This window comes from Salmo trutta, chromosome 39 (assembly GCF_901001165.1).
Source record: "Salmo trutta chromosome 39, fSalTru1.1, whole genome shotgun sequence".
In the NCBI taxonomy this organism is placed as follows: Eukaryota; Metazoa; Chordata; class Actinopteri; order Salmoniformes; family Salmonidae; genus Salmo; species Salmo trutta.
In genome coordinates, this window is record NC_042995.1 from 24292441 (window position 1) to 24316719 (window position 24279).

The 24279-nt window shown below is 42.6% G+C and overlaps 1 protein-coding gene across 1 annotated transcript in view; it reads right to left on the reverse strand.

Moving 5' to 3' along the window:
* Nucleotides 1-5367: 5367 nt before the first annotated feature.
* nalf1a (NALCN channel auxiliary factor 1a) overlaps nt 5368-24279 on the reverse strand; it is a 79607-nt gene continuing 60695 nt past the window's right edge. The window contains exons 2-3 of the mRNA XM_029741247.1: nt 7790-7961; nt 5368-5825 (exon numbers count right to left, since the gene is read on the reverse strand). Of these exons, the coding sequence (XP_029597107.1) occupies nt 5497-5825; nt 7790-7961 (501 nt within the window). The 3' untranslated portion in view covers nt 5368-5496. The remainder of the gene's footprint in view (nt 5826-7789; nt 7962-24279) is intronic.

Below are 24279 nucleotides of genomic sequence, written 5' to 3' on the forward strand. Positions count from 1 at the left end.
TTTTTCAATATTATAAAAACCTTTTATAAACAATGGCAACTTTGCCATGTTGATCTGAGCCTTGCAGTTGGAAAACCCCATGAGTTTCCGAATTTCGGCTGTGGCAGATGCACCTACCTGCCTTCACTCCTCGACTTTCATCTAATCGATTGCTTAAGCCATACCACTCAAACGCGTCAACAATCTGGGGCCCAGATTTACTAAAGTTTTGCACTAGATTGTTTATTCCCTTTCGATAAAAAAAGGCATCAATGAAGACCGAATCAAAGAGGTAAAATAAAGAGAAAGAATAAAGAATAAGTATAAATGAATGAAGACTTTCATGTTTTAGCTGAATGTTTTAGGTTTTATGCCTTTCTGAAAAAAAGATGCAAAACTTTGCACCTGGTGCAGATGCAGAGTAAAACTGGCCCTGGAAGTTTACTTGTGTCATAGGCGTCGTAAGGATTGGACCAAGGCGCAGCGGGTATAGTGATCATCTTCTTTATTTACTTACTAAAGTGAACACTCAAACGAAAACAATAAACGACAACCAACAGTTCTGTAAGGTAATCCAACTATACGGAAAGCAACCACCCACAAAACACAAGTGAAACAAACACAACTATATATGGGGAGGGCTACACCCCCCCCTTCCCAATCCTCCCACCACGGAGGTGGCTCTGGCTCTGGCCGTAGCTCCCGTTCAGCAGACTCTGGGCTGCACGGCATCACTGGAGGCCCCGGGCTGAGAGGCGTCGCTGGAGGCCCCGGGCTGAGAGGCGTCGCTGGAGGCTCCTGGCTGGGGAGAGTCACTGGAGGCACCTGGCTGAGGAGCGTCTCTGTAGGCTCCGGACTGTAGGCCGTCTCAGTAGGTTCTGGACGGGGAACTGTCGCCGGAAGCTCTGGACGGGGAACTGTCGCCGGAAGCTCTGGACAGGGAACTGTCGCCGGAAGCTCTGGACGGGGAACTGTTGCCCGAAGCTCTGGACTGGGAATGCGCACTGGAGGCCTGATGCATGGGGCTGGCATAGGAGGTGCTAGACTGGTGACACGCACCTCAGGGCGAGTGCGGGGAGCAGGAACAGGACGTACTGGGCTGGACAGGTGCACTAGAGGTCTGGAGCTTATAGCTGGCACACCCCGTCCTGGCTGAATGGTGACTGTAGCCCGGCACGGGCAGAGCGCTGGCACAGGGCGAACTGGGCTGTGCTGGAGAGTGAGGGCTGCCGTGCGTAGAGCAGGCGCAGGGTAAGCTGGACCGAGGAGACGCACCGGCGGCCAGATGCGCTGAGCAGGCACACTCCTTCCTGGCTGAGTGCCAACTCTAGCACGGCAACGCTGCGGAGCCCGTACCGACCGCACCGGACTGTGCGTGTGGATGGGCGAGATAGTGCTCATCACCCCGTAATGTATCGCTCGCCCCTCCGCACGCCTGCTCAGTCGTGCCCTCTCTGCCAGTACCTCCTTCCGGAATCTTGCGTCAAGCTCGGCGCTCGACTCACTTCTCAGCTCCGGTTTATATTTACATTACATTTTAGTAATTTAGCAGACGCTCTTATCCAGAGCGACTTACAGTAGTGAAAGCATACATTTCATAAAAAAAATTCTCCGTACTGCTCCCCCATGGGAATCGAACCCACAACCCTGGTGTTGAAAACACCATGCTCTACCAACTGCTCCACAGCTCCCTCCGAATAGCCCGGGAAGTTAGGTCAAGGTTCCCCCCTGACCTAGCAACACTCCCCTTATGCCCCCCCCCCCCCCCAAAAAAAAAATGTGGGGCTGCCTCTCCACCTCCTGAATAGGAGGATACAATGCCTCGTACCTTTGTCGTTCCCTCTTCGACTCCTCCAGCTCCGCCTTCGGGCGCTGGTACTCCCCAGCCTGGCTCCATGGACCCTTGCCCTCGAGGATCTCCTCCCACGTCCATGACTCGAGATACTTCTCCCGCTGCTCCTTCTTCCGCTGCTTGGTCCCTGTTTCCCTTACTTACTAAAGTGAACACTCAAACGAAAACAATAAACGACAACCAATAGTTCTGTAAGGTAACCCAACTATACAGAAATCAACCACCCACAAAACACAAGTGAAACGAACACAACTAAATATGGCCTCCAATTAGAGACAACAACAACCAGCTGCCTCTAATTGGAGATCATTGCCAAAAACCAACATAGAACTAGAATAACCATAAAAATATAAAACATAGAACAAAACCCCAAAAACATCAAAACACCCAAAACAAACACCCCCTGCCACGCCCTGACCATACTACAATGACAAATAACCCCTTTTACTGGTCAGGACGTGACAACCTGTTCACCAAAAAAGTGCCGGGTGACTGCTTTTTTGCTATTGTTTGAATCCCAGATTGCCCACTTACCACAGAATGTTGGCCAAATTCAATTGGTCTGGCTACAGGCCTACAGTCAGGTAACCGTGGTCAGTGGTACAAAATAAAATACAATCCAAAAGAAAGCAGACAACAATCATATTTAACATCATTTTTATTTTATTTTGAACAAAATTTTAATAAATGTGGCTGCATTTCTCTTACGTTCAAAAAAGATGATGACTTTCGAGACGCATTATAAATTATTTCATCAAACTCTTTTGTAGAAAAAGAAAAGATAATTGCAAACTAAAGCATCTATCTTATGATAATATGACAGTAGTAAGATAAATAAGGTATCTGTGTTTTTTTTTGTTTTTTTTACAATTTTTCTTCATTATTTTCCTTGCACACACCTATCACACCTTTTCCCAATCCTCTCTCCTACTGATCTGACTTACAATGCTGTAGACAGTTCTTAACAAGGTCCAACTTCAAATAAAGTACAACATTAAAAGGCTTTATAAAGCATGCATAAAGTCATCATAAGCACTACATACTGTAGATGCTTATAAAGCCTTTACAAGTTGTAGTTTGTTTGAAGTGAGACCATTAACAGAAAATGCAACCAAAAACAAGAAAAACAAACACAAGAAGCTTCCCTAAAAAGAAAAACAGAACAATCTTGAATATCTCACTTCTCTAGGACATATTTACACCAGTTAACAGTTGTTCAACTGAAGTACAATGCATATGGCATAACATGTCATTCAACATCGTTTTTTTTCTTCAGAAAAATTATTATACAACCATTGTGCAGACAAACTCTCTGTTGAATCACAAAAACAACAGTTGTATCACAACCATTCTGCCAAATGTGTTGTACATCAGTTGTGCAACTTGAGTACTGTATATACGGGGCCAGACAGGGTTGGGACATCTGCATAGATCCACAAGGTTCAGATCATGAATGTTTGGGGGAGCTTGTTGGAGGTTATTTCTACAGAGAGGGGGTTACATCCGCTGCTGTCTTTTGGGGGAATAAAGTAAATGTGAGGGAAACAATAAAGTCATGTTGTTGATTGATGGTTACAAAGAACAGTTCACCTCGATGAGTGTCTGTGAGAAAATCAACTGAACCTAAGGGTGAAACAGTATAATGTGAAAAGGCTATAGCACATAGCCTTTCAGGGTGAAGTTTTCCCTAGGTAAAGATCTAGGATCAGTTTTCCCTCCCCCAATTCTAACACCTAACCATTAGTGGGTAAAATGCTAAACTGACCCAAGATCAGCGTATTGAAGAAACTTCACCCTAATCCTCAGATTGATGTCTTCATGCCCGGAGTACAGTTGACTTCAGAGTTATTCCGGCTGTACTGATTATATGTACGCGTAAAAAAAACAAAGGTGCCATAATATGCACTACTCAGTTAAATGGGAAGGATAAGACATGGATGTCAAGGTCAAAGGTGAAAGCATAAGGAGCCTATCAGATGTCTTCCCCTACGTGCAATATCAATGAGTACCGGTTAGCAGCAGTCACACCAACGGAAGTAAATACAGTATGTAGAGCCAGCCCTTGAAAACTCCTTACCCTCACACAAACGCCTACTAGCTAAGGCCTTAGCTCTGTGTAAAGATACAAGGTTATTATCTTGGTCACGATGATAATAAGGTCAAATAGAGACAAAGAGGAGAGGGTATGTATGATCCATCCTGGGTTCAAATTGTGTCCGTTTTCTGTCAAATGTGTTGAGCATTTGATTGAGCTTGTCTGGAGATGCCACATGGGCAGGGTTTTCATTTATACTTTTGGGACAATCCCATTGGGTACATTGCGCCAGGCAAGCTCAATCGAGTGCAGCTAAAATATTTCAAAGAGAACAAATACTATTTGAACCCAGGTATGGGTATGGTTGATCTTTTCAATGCTACTCAACTAGCACTTTTGCATGTAAAAACGACTCAGTAAGAGATATATTTTGTTTTGATGTGTTCCTGTGTCTCCCCTTGTGACACGTCTCCCAATGTGTGAAGAGAACTGGCTGTAATGTACTGGTATGACGTACCATAGACTTATATTGAGAAATATATGAGTCAAATACAAAAGCCAGACGTACAGTTCTAGGATGTACTGCTTTAGAAAAACAGAGTCTATCTAAGCCAACAGGTGACTTGATTTGAGGTAAATTGAGCTTTGTTGATCCGACGTCCCCTTTTGGCCCATCACATACAAACACATGGACACAGGATAATGAGAGAGAAACTTATTGGCTCAAATAATATAAACTCCGAGGTACACTGAAGCCAATTGGTGGGACAGTTTTGAATCCAAGTGACAAGACCTCCACTGCTACCCTATTCACACTACTGAGCCAAGCTAAGACGAGCTGAGCTGTACTGTACTGCACTGGCCTGGTTACACATTCAGCATATTTGCTGGAACCATGCAACCGTGTAAAGAAAACAATCCAAGCGAGCACAATATGGTTCAGATCGGCAAAATAGTGTAAAAAGGTATACTACACCTGCTCTTCACTGGCTCTGGATTAGAGTTATATGTACTGCCATGAGAGAACCCTGTTATGCCTGATATTTTCAATGTATCCACCAGGACAGGCGGGGATCTATAAGTGTTTACTCTTTCTGTTTGTGTTTGAGTTAAGAATATTGTTAGCATATCCACTGTCTGTTACCTCAAAAGAAGCTAAATGTTACTGTTGATGAGAGGGGTGGATAAAAATACACAGGTTGGTGATACCTTTTTCAATATTCTCTGCCTCTTATATGTTCTAAGACAACCAATTCACATTCCAATAAACTCCACAAACAACTGAACAAGGAGGAGAGAGAAAATGATTTCGTACATTATGATGAAACAAGAGACAGAAAAGGTGAACTCAGGTTTAGATTGACACGGTGATATGATATTGATCCTTTGGTCTGAGGTGTGTTGGCCCCGCCCATGTCGTCGCCTCTCCACATGACTACAATTCCCAGCATCCTTTGCTCCTGGTAAATTGCTCTCACTTCCTGTGGCCCAATTAGGCTTTAACAGCACATACCAGGGACCTTCCAGGGTTCTCTCTGAACAGAGACGCAGCAGCCAGAACTGGTCAGAACCGGTTTTTCAACTCACTCACCCAGATAAAACCCAGAGGTTTTTTTGCAATTTTTATCCATTATTCCTCACTGGAGGAGCTTTCCTCCAGGGGGAAAATGGCAGTCACACCGACGACCCCAGTGGAATTGTGGGAGCTGGTGGTGATGGTGACTACAGTGTGCAGGAGAACAAAGACCAGCAGGCACAGCTTCAGCCGGCCGCTGCTGCTGCACAGTCTGGTGGGTGTTGCGGCCGAGGTGACTGATGTCGACACCCTCTGTTGGTGATGGCAGGAGGGTGTTGGAGTCCTTTTCAGCGTCCCACGGGAACGGTTGTCCGGTTTAGAGTCCCACCGGACGTCGCAGCACTCTGCCTGGTTGTTGGGCTGCCCATGGCTCCCCAGTAGCCCTGTAAGGGATGAAGAGAGTAGTGGGTAAACACCATAAATGCTCATGTCTCTGTGCATCCCTCTCATGCGTCCCTGTGTGTCTATTTCATCCATGCCTGTGTCTGATGATGATGACAAACTCAATTTCCCCAATACCAATAAAGTGTATTCATTCATTCAGATGACCCACAATAAGCTAAAGAAATGACCCAGCCTAGTTCCAGCCTTACTTACAGTGTGTTAACGCATTGTTTTGTTGAAATGTATCACCAAAAAAATACATATTACCATGTGCATAAGAGCATAAATACCAGTCAGTATGCACGGTTAAACCATAGTCTTCATACGACTCAACTATCAGTATCATCATGTCATATGTTGTATCATAACCTAACAATAATGACCCTATACTGAATTCAAAATGAAAAAAAAGTCACATTTTGTAGCGCCCCCATATTGCAGCACGGTAAATATAATCTACACCGCTGCCCACCAGGACACCTACAGCACCTGATGTCACTGGAAGGCCAAAAAGATCATCAAGGACAACAACCACCCGAGCCACTGCCTGTTCACCCCGCTACCATCCAGAAGGCGAGGTCAGTAAAGGTGCATCAAAGCTGGGACAGAGAGACTGAAAAATAGCTTGTATCTCAAGGCCATCAGAATGTTAAACAGCCGTCACTAACACAGAGAGGCTGCTGCCGATATACAGACCTGAAATCATTGGCCACTTTAATAAATAGATCACTACTCACTTTAGTAATGTTCATATATCTTGCATTACTTATCCCATCTGTTGCATCTTGCCTATGGCACTCAGTAATCACTCATCCATATATTTTTTTATTTTTATTTAACCAGGCAAGTCAGTTAAGAACAAAAGCTTATTTACAATTACAGACTACCCCAGACAACACTGGGCCAATTGTGCACCACCCTATTGGACTCCCAATCACAGCTGGATGTGATGCAGCCTGGATTTGAACCAGGTACTGTAGTGATGCTTGTTGCACTGCGATGCAGTGCCTTAGACCACTGCACCACTCAGGAGCCCCGAAGTGTGTGTATTTATATATATGTATATATTCTTATTCCATCCCTTTACTTAGATTGGTGTGTATTAGGTAGTTGTTGTGGAATTGTTAGATTACTTGTTAGATTTTACTGCACAGTCAGAACTAGAAGCACAAGCATTTCGCTACACTCGCAATAACATCTGCTAGCCATGTGTATGTGACCAAGAAAATATGATTTGATGTCACGCCTTGTGTAATCTCTTTTCAAAGAAACTGCCAGTTCACACTAAAGGAAGACATCAAATGAGCGGCAGAAAAACAGGGATCTCAAATGGCAAAGCCTACCATTTAATCGCTGACGCACAAGTAATAAAAAAATATCAAAGGCTATTCTAATTACGGTATTGAAATACTTCAAACTTTGAAGGCTGGGGGAAGAAATGACAGAGCACCCCACTGAGATCAAATCAGGACAGGGTAGGTCATGTTATTCTGGTTCTGCTCTGATCCTTGTGGAGTATTACAATTCTATCCTGTGGTTGTACCCCATCACAGTGATTTCTCAGCAATACACTTTACACTTAGAGGGAAGTGTCATTGATTTTACTAACACTGCCTTATGTGGCAGCTAGATGTCGCCAGTGACAAGTACTATAATTCATTGTTGGCTAGGTTCCCAGAGTTCAAAACCATACAACTTTATTGATACCAGTGAAAAGTAATAATACAAGACATCATCAGGGGCACAAGAGCACTATTACATATATCCTCCAAGATACAATTCCATCCAAATTCCATCTAAATTCCGACATTGAGTACATTTCAAAATATCCTAGATCTATGGTGCATCTCAGCTAAACAGCATAGCCCTAGAGTGGATATACGCCCACCCGTATAAGCTGTGGCTACAAATCACACTTGATGGATTGACTGACTGACTGATCAGTCCACACCACCACACTCACCTGTACATATGAAGCTGGGACTTCCTCCGTGGATGAGATCGTCGTTGTCCGGCAGTATGAAGGGACACCTCTGCTGAACCTCCAGGCAGTACTGGAGACACGGTACTGTCCTCCCACAATGCCTCTGTGTGGTGGGGAAATACTGTGCACACAGCCATGGTTTGTAGGCAACCTTAGAGGTAGAAAATAGAGCATGTTAGTTAAACCAAATGAAACCCATATGTAAATGTAAACAACTTAAAGGGGAAGTTCAGTTTTAGCCATCAAAAATAAGCAAACTATTACTTTGACATCAAGACTAAGCTATGTCTGTTCAATAACAAAGGTCTCAGTGGTCTTCTGTATGGCTCTGAATGTTAGTAAATAACATCCATCCTATCTTCAAAACGAGATTTTTCAGTACACATTTTTCCAGAAAATACTATAGGCATTTTTCAGAAACAGATTCAACGATTTCGCACAGATCTTGCAAAATTCCATTCGATGTGATTCAGCCTTATAAGTTGATATGTGTGAGTGATACATGACTGTATAAAAGCCAACCAGATGCCAATCACCATTTGTCAACGTAAACCACCCATGACATGTGACTAAATCATATTTGTTGTGATTAGGAATGCTTTGATTAAATTAAAGTATCTCGAGGAGAACAAGGAGTTGTGGCAATGTTCCCTAGCTGAGTTATTTTGGTAAATACAGAGGCAAGTTTCCTCTCATACTACAGTACTTGTACTTATGTCCTGCCTTTTATACTTATACTACTTTCATACTTACCTGATACGTAAAAGTGTCATTGATTTGAAAACAATATGAAAAGAATAGCAGAAGGTATAAAGCTGCAAAATTCCAGTAACTTTCCCATAATCCTGGTTGGAAGATGATTGGTATTAGGAGGAAATAAGCAGGAAGTAGCCTATAGCAATCCTCCAACCGGGACTTCTGGAAAACTGGGACATTTTTGGAAAGTTACTGGAATTTTGAAAAGGATTTTGAATTCAATGATTCTACTAATTACTGTTTAGTACATTGTATTTGGAATCACCTGGGCCTGTATTCATAAAGCTTTCAGTTCTTCAACACTCCTGGAGCAGCAGGTAGCCTAGTGCATTGGGCCAGTAACTGACAAGGTAAAAATCTGTTGTTTTCTTCCTAGGACTTCATTGTAAATACAAATGTGTTCTTAATTGACTTGCCTAGTTAAATAAAGGTTAAAATAAAACTCTTACTCTTGCTACTATGACCTATACACAAGCAGCAGAGGGGAATGTCTCTTCCTAATTGATCCTCAGGATAAGGTTCTCTGATACCCAGCCAAGCCCCATAACATATGACATTTACCTTACTACATACATACATTTTCATATTGGTAGTCCCAGCGGGAATCAAACCCACAACCCTGGCGTTACAAGTACCGTTCATTACCAACTGAGCCACACAAGACCATTCATAGTGCTGCTACTGCCAATGTACTGTACAATTGACTCTGCCCTTAAACAAATCAAATCAAAATCTCCCTTTCTTCCAGTAGACGACACTATCTTCACACAAAAATGCATAATGTACCTATCAGGGTTTGACTGTTAAAAAAAATAAAATGAAATCACATACACATTTATGTTATTGGCGGGTGTAGCGAAATGCTTGTGTTCCTAGTTCCAACAGCGCAGTAGTATCTAACAATTCACAACAATACACAAACATCTAAAAGTATGACATCCAGCCGTGGTTAGGAGTCCCATATGGCAGGGCACGACCGGCCCAGCGTCGTCCGGGTTTGGCCGGGGTAGGCCGTCATTGTAAATAAGAATTTGTTCTTAACTGACTTGCCTAGTTAAATAAAGTTTAAATTAAAAATATTCAAATTAAAAAATAATGGAATTAAGAAATATATAATTATTAGGAAGAGGAATGTTGGAGTGGCATTGACTAAAATACAGTAGAATAAAGTATATACATATTAAATTAGTGAAGCAGTATGTAAAGTCCAAGATCAGCTCCTTCGTTTTGTTGACGTTGAGGGAAAGGTCATTTTCCTGGCACCACTCCGCCAGGGCCCTCACCTCCTCCCTGTAGGCTGTCTCGTCATTGTTGGTAAATCAGACTGTTTAGTTAGTGGTTCAACGGATCAGTCTATCTAGGCCCACACAATAGTAAAGGTCAGGGGATCAGAGCTGGCAAAGCTTCCTAGAGCTGTAGTGTAAATTAGTCTTTGAGCATGCTAAACAGCGATAATGATGATATCGACTCGAACAGCCAGTGTCATTGGCTGAGAGCCAAGGTCAGGATTTAAGTGTCACTTTTTCCAATGGCTTCAGTATGGCCATGCTCCAATCAAAGGAAAATCAATAAAGAGTGAAAAAGGCAAGTGATTAACAACTGGTGCAATAATATTGGTCATGTTCAGGAGTGTGCAAAACACTAAATGTTGCAGATAGAAATGCCACGAATAAAGCAGACATTATTACTTACCCTACATATACTGTATGAGAGGCATGTCTGTTCTCATAATGTATTTCTAACTGAACGTTCCATAACATTGTGCAGTGCTGAATGCGACCCTGGAGTAAGCTGAACACAACTCGAACTCATAAAAGAGATAAAGAATCCTTTACCAGAGTAGAAAACATAATCATCACTCATTCTCCATCTGGGACGCAAACCATACACCACTCTTTTACATTACCAAACACAGGGGTTTTTGAGCACAAGCACACAGGCACGGACCCACCCACTCACCCACACTCACTCACTCACTCACTCACTCACTCACTCACTCATCTGTTCACACACACCCTAAGGAACACGGTTAGATAAAGCTATGTCTGTATAAACTGTGAATATATATACATCAGCTTTCCCAAGGACAACACTGTTTCAGCACCACGGACAGCATCTATCAGGTTACATTAGCCTCCCACCAGTGACTGTAAAGTGGCATTGTCCATTTCAGCACCATCTACAGCTTTGACCAGGCCTCCCACAAAACTGTCAGTAGAGCTCATAGAGATAGTATCTGTGCCATTATGGCATCTGCGACATCATGGGCAGCGCCATTGTGGCTATTTTAATTTTAAGGTAGCCCATTTATTTATTATTTTGTGTTTGAAAAAAGCATAAAGCTAATATTGGTGATTCACAGGAACCTACAGTGCTGGAGTCCTGAACAAAAATCTTGTGTGCCATTCAAATATTCTGGCCATTTGATGGTGGTCCTCTGTAGCCCATTAGGGAGAGCATGGTGCTTGCAACGCCAGGATAGTGGATTTGATTCCTGGGACCAACAATATGTAAAATGTATACACACGACTGTAAGTCGCTTTGGATAAAGTGTCTGCTAAATGCCATGTATTATTATATTATGACGGTAATATAGCTTAAAGCCATACGCTTTAGTTACGCAGCCGCTATTTTGAAACAAAAGCGAGGCTGAGGTGGGAAATCCTAGGGGGGAACCCAGAAGTCAAAAAAACAATTGTGTGGACTTCTCGTTTTTCAAGTTTGAAGTTTTAATGTCACGCGCACATAGTTTACAACTGTTGCCGGCTATAACATTGACTTATATTGATAAATGGCAGATGAAGATGTCAGACTGCCCAAGGCAGTCCAACTAAAAGGTTACGGTAACTGGATCGAGGGTTACATTCACGATTTACAAGGTAAGATTGTGTATGTACGTGTTTTTGCCACCAGTTTGTTGCTAGCTCGGTAGCTAGCTAGCTATCTATAGCTAACATAACGTTGTAGGTTGAAAAAGGTGTAAAGTTGATATTTTAACATAACTTCATTGACCAAATTACAGAATACTTTCAGCTATTGCTACTTACAACCATTGTAGCTAAGTAGTTAACGTTCCCTGTTGTTGTTGTGGCTGTGCTTGTCATCTTGACTCGTCCAATGGTTTCACAGTCAGGAGGAGTGAGTCAGGCAGGTGCGAAAGAATGAGCTTTACATAATTCAGATTGTTTGCTGGTCAGTTAGGTAAGTGTGGGTGGCAATTGAGTATGGGAATTTCTTCTTGCAAATTAAGAAAGTGTGGTGGCATGCACTCTAGTCGTACGCTGGGATGCCATGAACCACGGAATCCACATATAGAAGGTACTGCATGTGTGTAAAACCTACCCAATTCCCATTTTAATTTCAATCCAGAAAAATGCAATCAATAGCCACTCTGCCATGATCAAAATGTCGCTGAAATGACACAAACTTTATATTCAGCCTGTTTCAGTTACAACATGATTTCAAATCTGCTTGCTAATCACGCTGCTGAAATGCAAACGGTTTATGGATCTTCAATTAGATTTAGTAGACCCAAATTGAATAATTTTGGCCCTACCAGTTACAATGAAAAACATTTTTTTAAACCTATCACTACTGAAATCGCTGAAATCTATTCAATAATCACAAATTTTGTTTTCAATTTCAGGTAAGTAGCCTTTTTTGCATTGTTCTGCTTTTGGTTTCTGCTTTGTTATAGCTTAAGTTAATGCATTATAAAATTGATTGGACAATCCATATCATTATATGTTCTTATTTGTGTGTCCCTTATGGTGTATTAAAATAAATATTAGGTTGTCTTGTCTAAATCAATTCTGTTTTTACTTTGTTTCCAGGTAGAGTTCTCCCCTGAAAGTCCATTCATCATGGAGACTAAATAAAACTGCGAAGCGGGCCAAGGACAGTGCAACCATGCCATCGGTTTACTGTACACCGTAGCTCATTACATTAAAATGGGCTACACGTCTTTTCCACCAACAGAGAGCAAAACATCGTTGCCTCAAACATGGCACATTACCACACATATGTCAGGTCTGCAGTCAAAACCTGTAAATGCAGTTAAAATATTGATAGTTAAGCCACCAAAGAAAGACATTGCACCTGCCAACAAGATCCGGAGGACTTGTGAGTGGATTGTGCCAAACCTCTATTGTCCAGTCCCTACACCATTGCCCAGTAAAGAGTTTGCAAGAAACATCCTGCAAAACCTTGCTGCAATTCGAAGCAACTGTCAGATGTAAACCCTGCTGGCCTCAAACTCAGAGCAATAGTATGTGCCTTCTGAGTATGGTGAGCTGCCCTTTGGATCCGGTCTCACCTACCAAGTACACAACAACCCCCACCTATGGCCTCCTGGAGATCAAGTGCCGAGACCAGAGCAGTTTTGCTGGATGCAAGTACCTGACCAATAGAGAAGATGGAACCTTCAGCCTGAAGCGAAATCACGAGTAGCCCTACCAGGTCACAATTGTATTCATCACATTCTTTGTAACAACAGGTGTAGACAGCAACAATGCAGAGAGAAAGAAAATAGATAAATAATAGACAAGTAATAACACATAGTAATAAAAGTAATAATAAATACACAATGATTAGCTATAACTTGGCTATATACATGGGATACCAATACCGAGTCGAAGTGCACGGGAACGTGTTCACTGAGGTAGATACGTAGATATGTATATAACTAGGAATAAAGTGACTAGGTAACAGGAAAAAAGTTAGTGCAGAAAGGATCAATGCAGATAGTCCAGGCAGCTTTTTGGTAAACCAAAATGGCCTGTTAATCCGTCTGGCCCTGCGGCCTTGTGAATGTTAACCTGTTTAAAGGTCTTACTCACATAGGCTACAGAGAGCGTGATCGCACAGTTGTCCAGAACACCTGGTGCTCTCATGCATGGTTTAGTGTTGCTTGCATCGAAGCAAGCTTAGAAGGCATCTAGCTCATCTGGGCAGATCGTGGTTGGGTTTTCCTTTGTATTCTGTGATCATTTGCAAGCCCTGCCACATCCAACAAGAGTCCGAGCCAGTATAGTAGGATTCGATCTTAGTCCTGTATTGATGCTTTGCCTAGTTGACGGCTCGTCAGAGGTTGTAGCGGGATTTCTTATAAATGTCGGGATTAGTGTCCTGCTTCTTGAAAGCGACAGCTCTAGCCTTTAGCTCAGTGCGGATGTTTCCTGTAATCCATGGCGTCTGGTTGGGATATGTATGTACGGTCACTGTGGGGACATTGTTGTCGATGCACTTATTAATGAAGCCAGTGTCTGATGTGGTAAACTCCTTTAAAAAAAAGGTAGGGGTGTGGATCAGAAAACCAGTCATTAACTGGAGTGACCACCAATTGCCTCATGCAGTGCAACACATCTCCTTTGCATGGAGTTGATCAGGCTGTTGATTGTGGCCTGTGGAATGTTGTCCCACTAGTCTTCAATGGCTATGTGAAGTTGCTGGATATTGGCGGAAACTGAAACATGCTGTTGTACATGTAGATCCAGAGCATCTCGGACATGCTCAATGGGTGACATATATGGTGAGTGTGCAGGCCATTGAAGAACCTCGGACATTTTCCGTTTCTAGGAACTGTGTACAGATCCTTGCGACATGGGGCCATGCATTATCATACTGAAACTTGAGGTGATGGCGGCGGAGGAATGGCACGACAATGGGCCTCAGGATCTCGTCATGGTATCTCTGTGCATTCAAATTGCGATCAATAAAATGCAATTGTGTTCATTGTCCAAAGCTTATGCCTGCCTATACCATAACCCCACAACCACCATGGGCACTCTGTTCACAACGTTGGCATCAGCAAACCGCTCGCCCGGTACAGTTAATACCGTGATTCATCCATGAAGAGCACACTTCTCCAGCGTGCCAGTGGCCATCGAAGGTGACAATTTTCCCACTGAAGTCGGTTACGACGCCGAATTGCAGTCAGGTCAAGACCCTAGTGTGGACAACAAGCACAGAGAAGACCTTCCCTGAGACGGTTTCTGATGATTTCTTGTGCAGAAATTCTTTGGTTGTGCAAATCCAAAGTTTCATCAGCTGTCTGGGTGGCTGGTCTCAGACGATCCTGCAGTCAAAGAAGCCAGATTTGGAGGTCCTGGGCTGGCATGGTTACACGTGATGTGACAATGACCCAACACACTTCCAGGCTGTGTAAGGGCTATTTGACCAAGAAGGAGAGTGATGGAGTGCTGCATCAGATGACCTGGCCTCCACAATCACCCGACCAAATCACCAAATTGAGATGGTTTGGGATGAGTTAGACCGCAAAGTGAAGGAAAAGTAGCCGTCATATGTGGGAACTCTTTCAAGGCTGTTGGAAAAGCATTCCAAGTGACTACCTCATGAAGCTGGTTGACAGAATGCAAAGCTGTCAACAAGGCAAAGGGTGGTTACTTTGAATAAACATATTTTGATTTGTTTAACACTTTTTGGTTACTACATGATTCCATGTGTTATTTCATCGTTTTTGATGTCTTCACTATTATTCTACAATGTAGAAAATAGTAGAAATAAAGAAAAACTCTTGAATGACTAAGTGTGTCTAAACTTTTGACTGGTATATCTATTTACCTAAAAAATATAAAGGGGATTGAAAATGATGCAGACAATTACATTGATAGAAGCCACAATCTATCTTCAAAATTAAAGCTATCTAAACCCTAAACATAAAAAGCTAAATTATCCATGGTATGATCTTAAAACAATTCCATTTGTCAGCTTAGACTCTTAAGAATTACATAGTGGCTAAATTCAGACATATAAATTAATTAATGAAGAAAATATTTGTCTTACTTTTTAACTCTGCACTGTTGGGAATGGGCTCGTAACTAACCATTTCACTGTGAAGTCTACACCTGCTGTATTCGGCGCATATTACCAATACAACTTGATTTGATTTTGAGTAGTCATAAAACTTGCACTTGAGAGCGTGTCTGCAGTCAGATGCATTGCCATGGGAGAAATTACTGGCTTCCAGATTAGTGCTATTTCAAGGATCTCACTGCCACTTTTTACACTTGTCCAGAAACAGTTACAACAGCACCAGAAATAGCACAGACATTAGGTCAAGCTGTTCCAGCACAACAAAAATAACATCTTGACCGGACTAGGAACAACTTTGGATCTGAAGTGGGTGGATTGTTGACCCTAGTCAAAACATAGGTTGTGTCTGCATCTTTCTTTCATACAGCCCTCATCTTACTCAGTAGGCAATACACTAGGCTAGATTAGGCTACTGTCCTTACAGATCAGTGGTTATAGTAGTCAGGAGTTTTCCTAATGGCACCATATGGACTGTTCCCTATATAGTGCACTACTTTTGTGCCCAGGTCAAAATATATATAGGAAATAGGGAGCCATTTGGGAAGCACTATGTGATTATGAAATCTCTGCTTCTTTCACTGTGGTCACCCAATGCTAGGATGGCAAGAGCTAAGGTTCAAAAGGGCCAGAAATGTGCATCGAGTTGCTCTTTATGTGGTCCTTTACATGTGAGATGTGTCAACAACAGAAAAAAGGTACATTTACGATGAAAAAAATGGAAAACCTGTAAGCTCTATCTGTGCAAATACCTTTAAACTTGCTGCTATACGGTTCTACTTGCAATTCAATCACACAATGATGGGTTGTCAATCAAAAATAATTGTATATAAGGCTACATACTTATTGAGTCATGAAAGAGGAGGACATCACAAAACAGTTATGAAATCTGGGACTTGAAAAATACTAATTATCTCAAAGCTATACATTTGCAGATAGAACCTTATAATACCATGTCCTTGATTATTCATATAATAGGTTCTGGTCCTCTTTTTAAATTACTTCAATTTTTTTCTCACAGCTTTTTCAGAAGGATGGCCATAACATAAGCTCTTTATGGTAAAACCAAATAAATACAGGTGCCTTAGAGCATGTTTAAGGCCCTTGGGAGAGGCATTGCTGTTTTTGTCTTGTCCTATGTATATCAATACCAAAACCTCCATGGAAGGGAAATTTCACTAAAATTACAAACTTACCACATTTTATTAATAACTAGCAAGTAGTTTACTGTCTTTGTGCGACAGAGACCAGAAAAATATATCAGTTTACTAATCCAGCGCTAAGCTTTAGCAATGTTGCTACTTATCCATAGGATATAATGTATTTGTCATTTTCGGTAACTATCGCTTTAACAAATGTGTGATGAACATTAATTAATATATTTGATGATTTGATTAGAAAGAAGGGAGGGTATTATCTTTATTTTATCATTAAATGTCTTTACTTTTCCAAAGGAACTTAAATAATTAAAAAAAGAACCCAGATTGACATTTCAGGGATTGAAGAGGGGGGTCTGGCGTTTGCACATGACTTGAGTTTTCAATTGCTATTAATCAATAGTGTGCTGTCCTATGGGACTCCCAATGAAGGCCGGATGTGATACAGCGTGGATTTAAACCAGGGACTTTAGTGACGCATCTTGCACTTAGACTGCTGTGGCACTCGGGAGCCCATTTCATAATGGGTTACGAAAGAAGAATTCACAAAAAAAAAGTTCTGAGATCTGGGACGTGAAAACTTTGATGCTCAATATCTCAGAACTATGCTTGCACATATCTCAGAACTATACTTTGCGCAGATAGAACCTTACATTCCCAAGGTCTCGCAGTGTGAAAGACAACACCTCGGTCATGTTCCCAGCATAGAAATACATGGGTGGGTACCCATGAGGGTGCAGTCAAATTGACATGGTCTGTGGGGATTTTCCCATACAATTATATTTATATGGTTCCCATTCATTATGTGGACAAATAACTCTGTGTGTGTGCTTGATTGCATAATGGAGTGAGTAGCCTAGTGCCTTCAATGGGTTTCAGTATCGTTTCAAGCGACCTTTTCCAAGCATTGATGACCATCACCGTGACCAATACACATTCTGACCAATCAGGATCCAGATGTGATTAGTCAATATATCCACTGCTTTAACGGCCAGAGAGAGGGAGAGAAAGAAAGGAGAGAGAGTGAGGGGGGAGGAGGGGTTAAAACATGGCCAGTGTAGCACCTCTATGTTTAAAGCCTTGCAAGTGAAGTTCCTCTTTTAAGCTATGCACACACGCACACAAACTGAGATGTTATACACTGCATTTGGAAAGTATTCAGACCCCTTGACTTTTCCCACATTTTGTTACTTTACAGCCTTATTCTAAAATTGATTAGTGTTTTTTCCTCATCAATTTACACACAATACCCAATAATGACAAAACAAAAACAGGATTTTAGAATTTTTTGCTAATTTATTCAATATAAAAAACTTATATCACAATTACCTAAGGATTCAGACCCTTTACGCAGTGCTTTATTGAAGCACCTTTGGCAGCAATTCCAGCCTTGAGTCTTCTTGGGTATGACTCTACAAGCTTGGCACACCCGTATTGGGGGAGTTTCTCACATTCTCCTCTGCAGATCCTCTCAAGCTATGTCAGGTTGGATGGGGAGCGTTGCTGCACAGCTATTTTCAGGTCTCTCCAAAGATGATAGATCGGGTTCAAGTTTGGGCTCTGGATGGGCCACTCAAGGACATTCAGAGTCCTGAAGCCACTCCTGCGTTGTCTTGGCTGTGTGCTTATAGTTGTTGTCCTGTTGGAAGGTGAACCTTTGCCCCAGTCTGAGGTCCCGAGCACTCGGGAGCAGGTTTTCATCAAGGATTTCTCTATACTTTGCTCCTTTCAAATTTGCCTCAAACCTGACAGGATTCTCTCGATTGTGCATCTGTAAACGTTAGTCAGGGTTTTGGGTGACAAGCCACATTTCTTCACCACACTGTGGGTGGATCATTTCAGTGTGTCTGTGATGTGTACGCAGAGGAACTTAAAACTGTCCACCTTCTCCAGTGCTGTCCCTATAATGTGGATAGGGGGGTGCTGCCTCTGCTATTTCTGAAGTCCACGATCATCTCCTTTGTTTTGTTGACATTGAGTGAGAGCTTATTTTCCTGACACCACACTCTGAGGGCCCTCACTTGCTCACTGTAGGCTGTCTCGTCATTGTTGGTAATCAAGCCCACGACTGTTGTGTCGTCTGCAAACTTGACGATTGAGTTGGAGGCGTGCATGGCCACGCAGTGGTGGATGAACAGGGAGTACAGGAGTGGGCTGAGCACGCACCCTTGTGGAGCCCCAGTGTTGAGGGTCAACTAAGTGGAAATGCTGTTTCCTAACTTCACCACCTGAGGGTGGCCCGTCAGAAAGTCCAGGACCCAAAAGCACAGGGTGGGGTTGAGACCCAGGGCCTCAAGCTTGATGATGAGCTTGGAGGGTACTATGGTGTTGAATGCTGAGCTGTAGTCAATGAACAGCATTCTTGCATACAGTATACAAACACATACACAGATATTGAGTTGTACCCCCCTCACCCCTTTTCCCTCAGAACAGCCTCAATTTGTTGAGTCATGGACTCTACAAGGTGTCAAAAGTGTTCCACAGGGATGCTGGCCCATGTTGACGCCAATGCTTCCCACAGTCATGTCAAGTTGGCTGGATGTCCTTTGGGTGGTGGAATGTTCTTGATACACATGGGCAACTGTTGAGTGTGGAAAACCCAGCAGAGTTGCAGTTCTTGACACAAAAAGGTGAGCCTGGCACCAACTACCATAACCCATTCAAAGGCACTTAAATATTTTTTTTTGCCCCTTCACCCTCTGAACGGCACGCATACACAATTATCCATAAGTCAAAAGTCTCAAGGCTTCAAATGTAACTAAAATAATTACCCAAAAGTAATTATTTATCATGAGAGGGCCATAAACAATAACTAGTAATGCTACATACTCCAAGAAAGGTTCAAATCTCATCTTTCTGGTAAAGATAGTTATACATTGCTGAGGTGTCGTCACTTTTGAGGACATATTTGTACAGTAGACAGTACAAATATGAAAATATGATTTTTTTTGTATGATGTATTTCCTATTCAACAAAACTACGTAATGCTTTATATTACTTCTATTTTTCAAAATATTTGTATAATCAATTTATTAAATGAATAACTAAGATTTCACCTTCCTTATAACTGTAAAATACATATTTCTATATTTAGTGTTGAAGAGCTGCAGCTTGGCTTCCTAAACTCATTAGGAAATTGCCTTTCATCTCATATTAATATTGTCCATATATGACAAACAGAAAGGTTATAGATTTATTTTTTTATCTATTAATAATTTTTTGAATACTGGCTATAAATCGATCTCTGAATTTGGTACAGCGATGAAGCCACTCTCTCCTGTTGGGTTATGATTTAAGGATTCCAGGCATATGTGTTGTTAGTGGCTGTGAAGTAGGGTTTAGCCAGGAATTGATGGACAGTCAGAAGAGCGAATTAAATGGTAGAGACATCCCAGCTTCAAGTGGTGTCAGATTTCAATCTACGGTGTACACAGAAGGACTTATAAATGAAAATATAGGTCAAAACCGGTACCAGAACAGCGCAGGTCCCATAAACCATGGGATTTACATCAAAGTGGTTAAAAACCTTCCTTAACCTGTCCTCGCCTTCATCTACAGTGATTGAAGTGGATTTAACAAGTGACATCAATAAGGGATCATAGCTTTCACCTAGATTCACCTGGTCGATCTATGTCATGGAAAGAGCAGGTGCTCTTAATGTTTTTAAATTCAGTGTACTTACACACAACACGTGATTGTAAAGTTATGTTTAAACTCAAACTCTCTCCTACAGGCAACCCATTGTGTTGATAAAGCAGTTTGATCAATGAAGAATACACACACACACACAGGACACAAACACTATACACAATAGTGTACACAAGTGTTTTTGGAGATTACATTTTTTTTACTACTCCACACATTTGCATTTAGATTATGAAGAAGAACTGATGACAAAGAACTCTCTCTGCCTCTCACTCTGCCTCTCTCTCCCTCCTTCCCTCACCTTTCTGCCTGGACCTAACGTGTATCCCCTGAGATCCTTTCACATGCAACGCTGCTCTCCCTCCTCTCCTGTTCTCTGCACGGGGAAAGAGAGGAAGAGCGCACAGCACATCAGGGGGAGGGAATTGAGAGTTGCACACTGACATCTATCATGTGAATACCACGAATACTATTGGTCCTCATCTTTTGACTAAGTGTCTGAAGAGAGGACAATTACTACACAACAGAGTCTGGCTTTATAATCTTGGTAATTATGATTTGTTAGGCGGATATGCAAGGCTAAGCTATGCACTATAGGCCTACATGTAAGAACATGGTGAAGTGATATCCTACAAAAACGTGTAAAACAAGCTAGTGAATACAGGCAGTGATGCAGAATCCAATAAGACCCAATGACACAGAGGTATTGCGTAAGTTTGATGTTTGATGTGGCAGCTGACGCTGCCATTTGCTAAATACACTGCTCAAAAAAATAAAGGGAACACTAAAATAACACATCCTAGATCTGAATGAATGAAATAATCTTATTAAATACTTTTTTCTTTACATAGTTGAATGTGCTGACAACAAAATCACACAAAAATAATCAATGGAAATCCAATTTATCAACCCATGGAGGTCTGGATTTGGAGTCACACTCAAAATTAAAGTGGAAAACCACACTACAGGCTGATCCAACTTTGATGTAATGTCCTTAAAACAAGTCAAAATGAGGCTCAGTAGTGTGTGTGGCCTCTACATGCCTGTATGACCTCCGTACAACACCTGGGCATGCTCCTGATGAGGTGGCGGATGGTCTCCTGAGGGATCTCCTCCCAGACCTGGACTAAAGCATCCGCCAACTCCTGGACAGTCTGTGGTGCAACGTGGCGTTGGTGGATAGAGCGAGACATGATGTTCCAGATGTGCTCAATTGGATTCAGGTCTGGGGAACAGGCGGGCCAGTCCATAGCATCAATGCCTTCCTCTTGCAGGAACTGCTGACACACTCCAGCCACATGAGGTCTAGCATTGTCTTGCATTAGGAGGAACCCAGGGCCAACCGCACCAGCATATGGTCTCACAAGGGGTCTGAGGATCTCATCTCGGTACCTAATGGCAGTCAGGCTACCTCTGGCGAGCACATGGAGGGCTGTGCGGCCCCCCAAAGAAATGCCACCCCACACCATGACTGACCCACCGCCAAACCGGTCATGCTGGAGGATGTTGCAGGCAGCAGAACGTTCTCCACGGCGTCTCCAGACTCTGTCACGTCTGTCACGTGCTCAGTGTGAACCTGCTTTCATCTGTGAAGAGCACAGGGCGCCAGTGGCGAATTTGCCAATCTTGGTGTTCTCTGGCTAATGCCAAACGTCCTGCACGGTGTTGGGCTGTAAGCACAACCCCCACCTGTGGACGTCGGGCCCTCATACCACCCTCATGGAGTCTGTTTCTGACCGTTTGAGCAGACACATGCACATTTGTGGCCTGCTGGAGGTCATTTTGCAGGGCTCTGGCAGTGCTCCTCCTGCTCCTCCTGGCACAAAGGCGGAGGTAGCGGTCCTGCTGCTGGGTTGTTGCCCTCCTACGGCCTCCTCCACGTCTCCTGATGTACTGGCCTGTCTCCTGGTAGCGCCTCCATGCTCTGGACACTACGCTGACAGACACAGCAAACCTTCTTGCCACAGCTCACATTGATGTGCCATCCTGGATGAGCTGCACTACCTGAGCCACTTGTGTGGGTTGTAGACTCCGTCTCATGCTACCACTAGAGTGAAAGCACCGCCAGCATTCAAAAGTGACCAAAACATCAGCCAGGAAGCATAGGAACTGAGAAGTGGTCTGTGGTCACCACCTGCAGAACCACTCCTTTATTGGGGGTGTCTTGCTAATTGCCTATAATTTCCACCTGTTGTCTATTCCATTTGCACAACAGCATGTGAAATGTATTGTCAATCAGTGTTGCTTCCTAAGTGCACAGTTTGATTTCACAGAAGTGTGATTGACTTGGAGTTACATTGTGTTGTTTTTTTGAGCAGTGTAATACTAATGCAAAGTGACTGTTGCAAGGCACTGGCTAGTGCTATGCTAACTGTGGAAGGAAGTTTACCTCTGGGTAGGTTGGCTGAGTTGGTGCTCACAGTTCAGCAAGTAAAAGGATTGAGCTAGCTTTTGTAGAAATTAGGCCCAAATCTCTTGCCTGATATAAATAAAGAATGAGTCAAAAGCTGTGATCTGTTATACAGTACATCATCGCCATTCCCCATCCTAACATCACAGTGTAATGAACTCGAGGGGAGACAGAGTGCTGGTTTCAAGCGCGGGGCGCAGCAGGTGTTTATTGCAAAGGACCACATGAGGAGGCAGGTAGCTGGGTCCAGAAACAGGCAGAAGGTCATACGCAGGGGGTCCAAAAGGGCAACAGTACAGGCAGGGAAAAGGCTAGTAAACGAAGTCTGTGAGATCAGGCAATAGGTAGATTACAGGATAGGCTAAAGTAATAGACAAAAGGCGTCGTTAGTGAGGCAGGCAAAACTATCATACACAGGAGGAGTACATCACGAGACCACCAGCACGCCGAAAGATATGCGTCACAAACAAACAAAACCTCACAGTGATGTGGTGCAAAGAACTGAACTAAATAGTGTGATAATTACATGCAGGTGTGTGAACAGGTGATTAGAATTCAGGTGATTGGGATCTGGAGAGTGAGCTGCGTTCAGGGGATGTAGGTGTTTGAGAGTGTGAGCTGGAAAGTGGTTGAAAAGTGATCTGCGTTCAGGGGATCTACGTGTTTGAGGAGGTGAGTTGGAAGCAGACGTTACACACAATAACATGCAATCCCAATTGAACCCCTGACCCCATATCCCTATATCCCCTAACCACATATGTAGATCTGTGAGGACTGGATAGACATGCGAAATATGGTGGAAAGTCTACACCTGTTGTATTCGGCGCATGTGACAAATAAAATTTGATTTGAAAATATACCTAACCTAACCTATTGATCGCAAAGTGGAGCTACTTTCATATTGTTTATACCCACACAATCCTCTCAAATTTACACCACTGCCTAGGAGATAGCGGCTGATTTTGGATTGGGTAGAAGGATAGCGGGTAGTAATTGTAATCATGCCTTGGCAGCACAGTACGTATGTTTGTAATTATTTCTCCATCAAGCTGAGGCATGTACTTCATGGTGGCAAGTCCATTTTTCCCCCAAATGAGGCATAACTGAATCAGATGCGCTTCACTTCAGTCTGGGGCTGTGGGGTGGTGTAGCAAAGCAAAGCGTATCCCCCTGATTTGGGGAACCAGCCAAAATTCCCTGCCACCCGCTGCTAGCCTTAAATCTGTCGGCTCCTTCGTGGTAATGCCACCCGCCACAAACAAAAAAAGCATAAAATACAAAATCACATTGTTGGTTATTGTCAGGATGATTTTAATAATTCACATTTCCTGTTGCTGCAGTATTTGTTTCCTGCTGTAGAAAACTGGTTCAAATTAAGATCATACATCTGTATATAATCCACTGAGCTCTGGTCCAAAGTAGTGTACTAATTTCAAGTTCAAGTCCTCTGAATGAGGTATAAATTATGTGATGAATAGGCTTACAGTGCCTTCAGAAAGTATTCATACCCCCCTTGACTTATTTCACATTTTGTTGTGTTACAACCTGAATTCAATATGGATTCAATAGATTTTTTCTCACACATCTACACACAATATCCCATATTGACAAAGCAAAAATGTGTTTTGGGAATTTTTTGCAAATGTATTGAAAATGAAATACAGAAATAT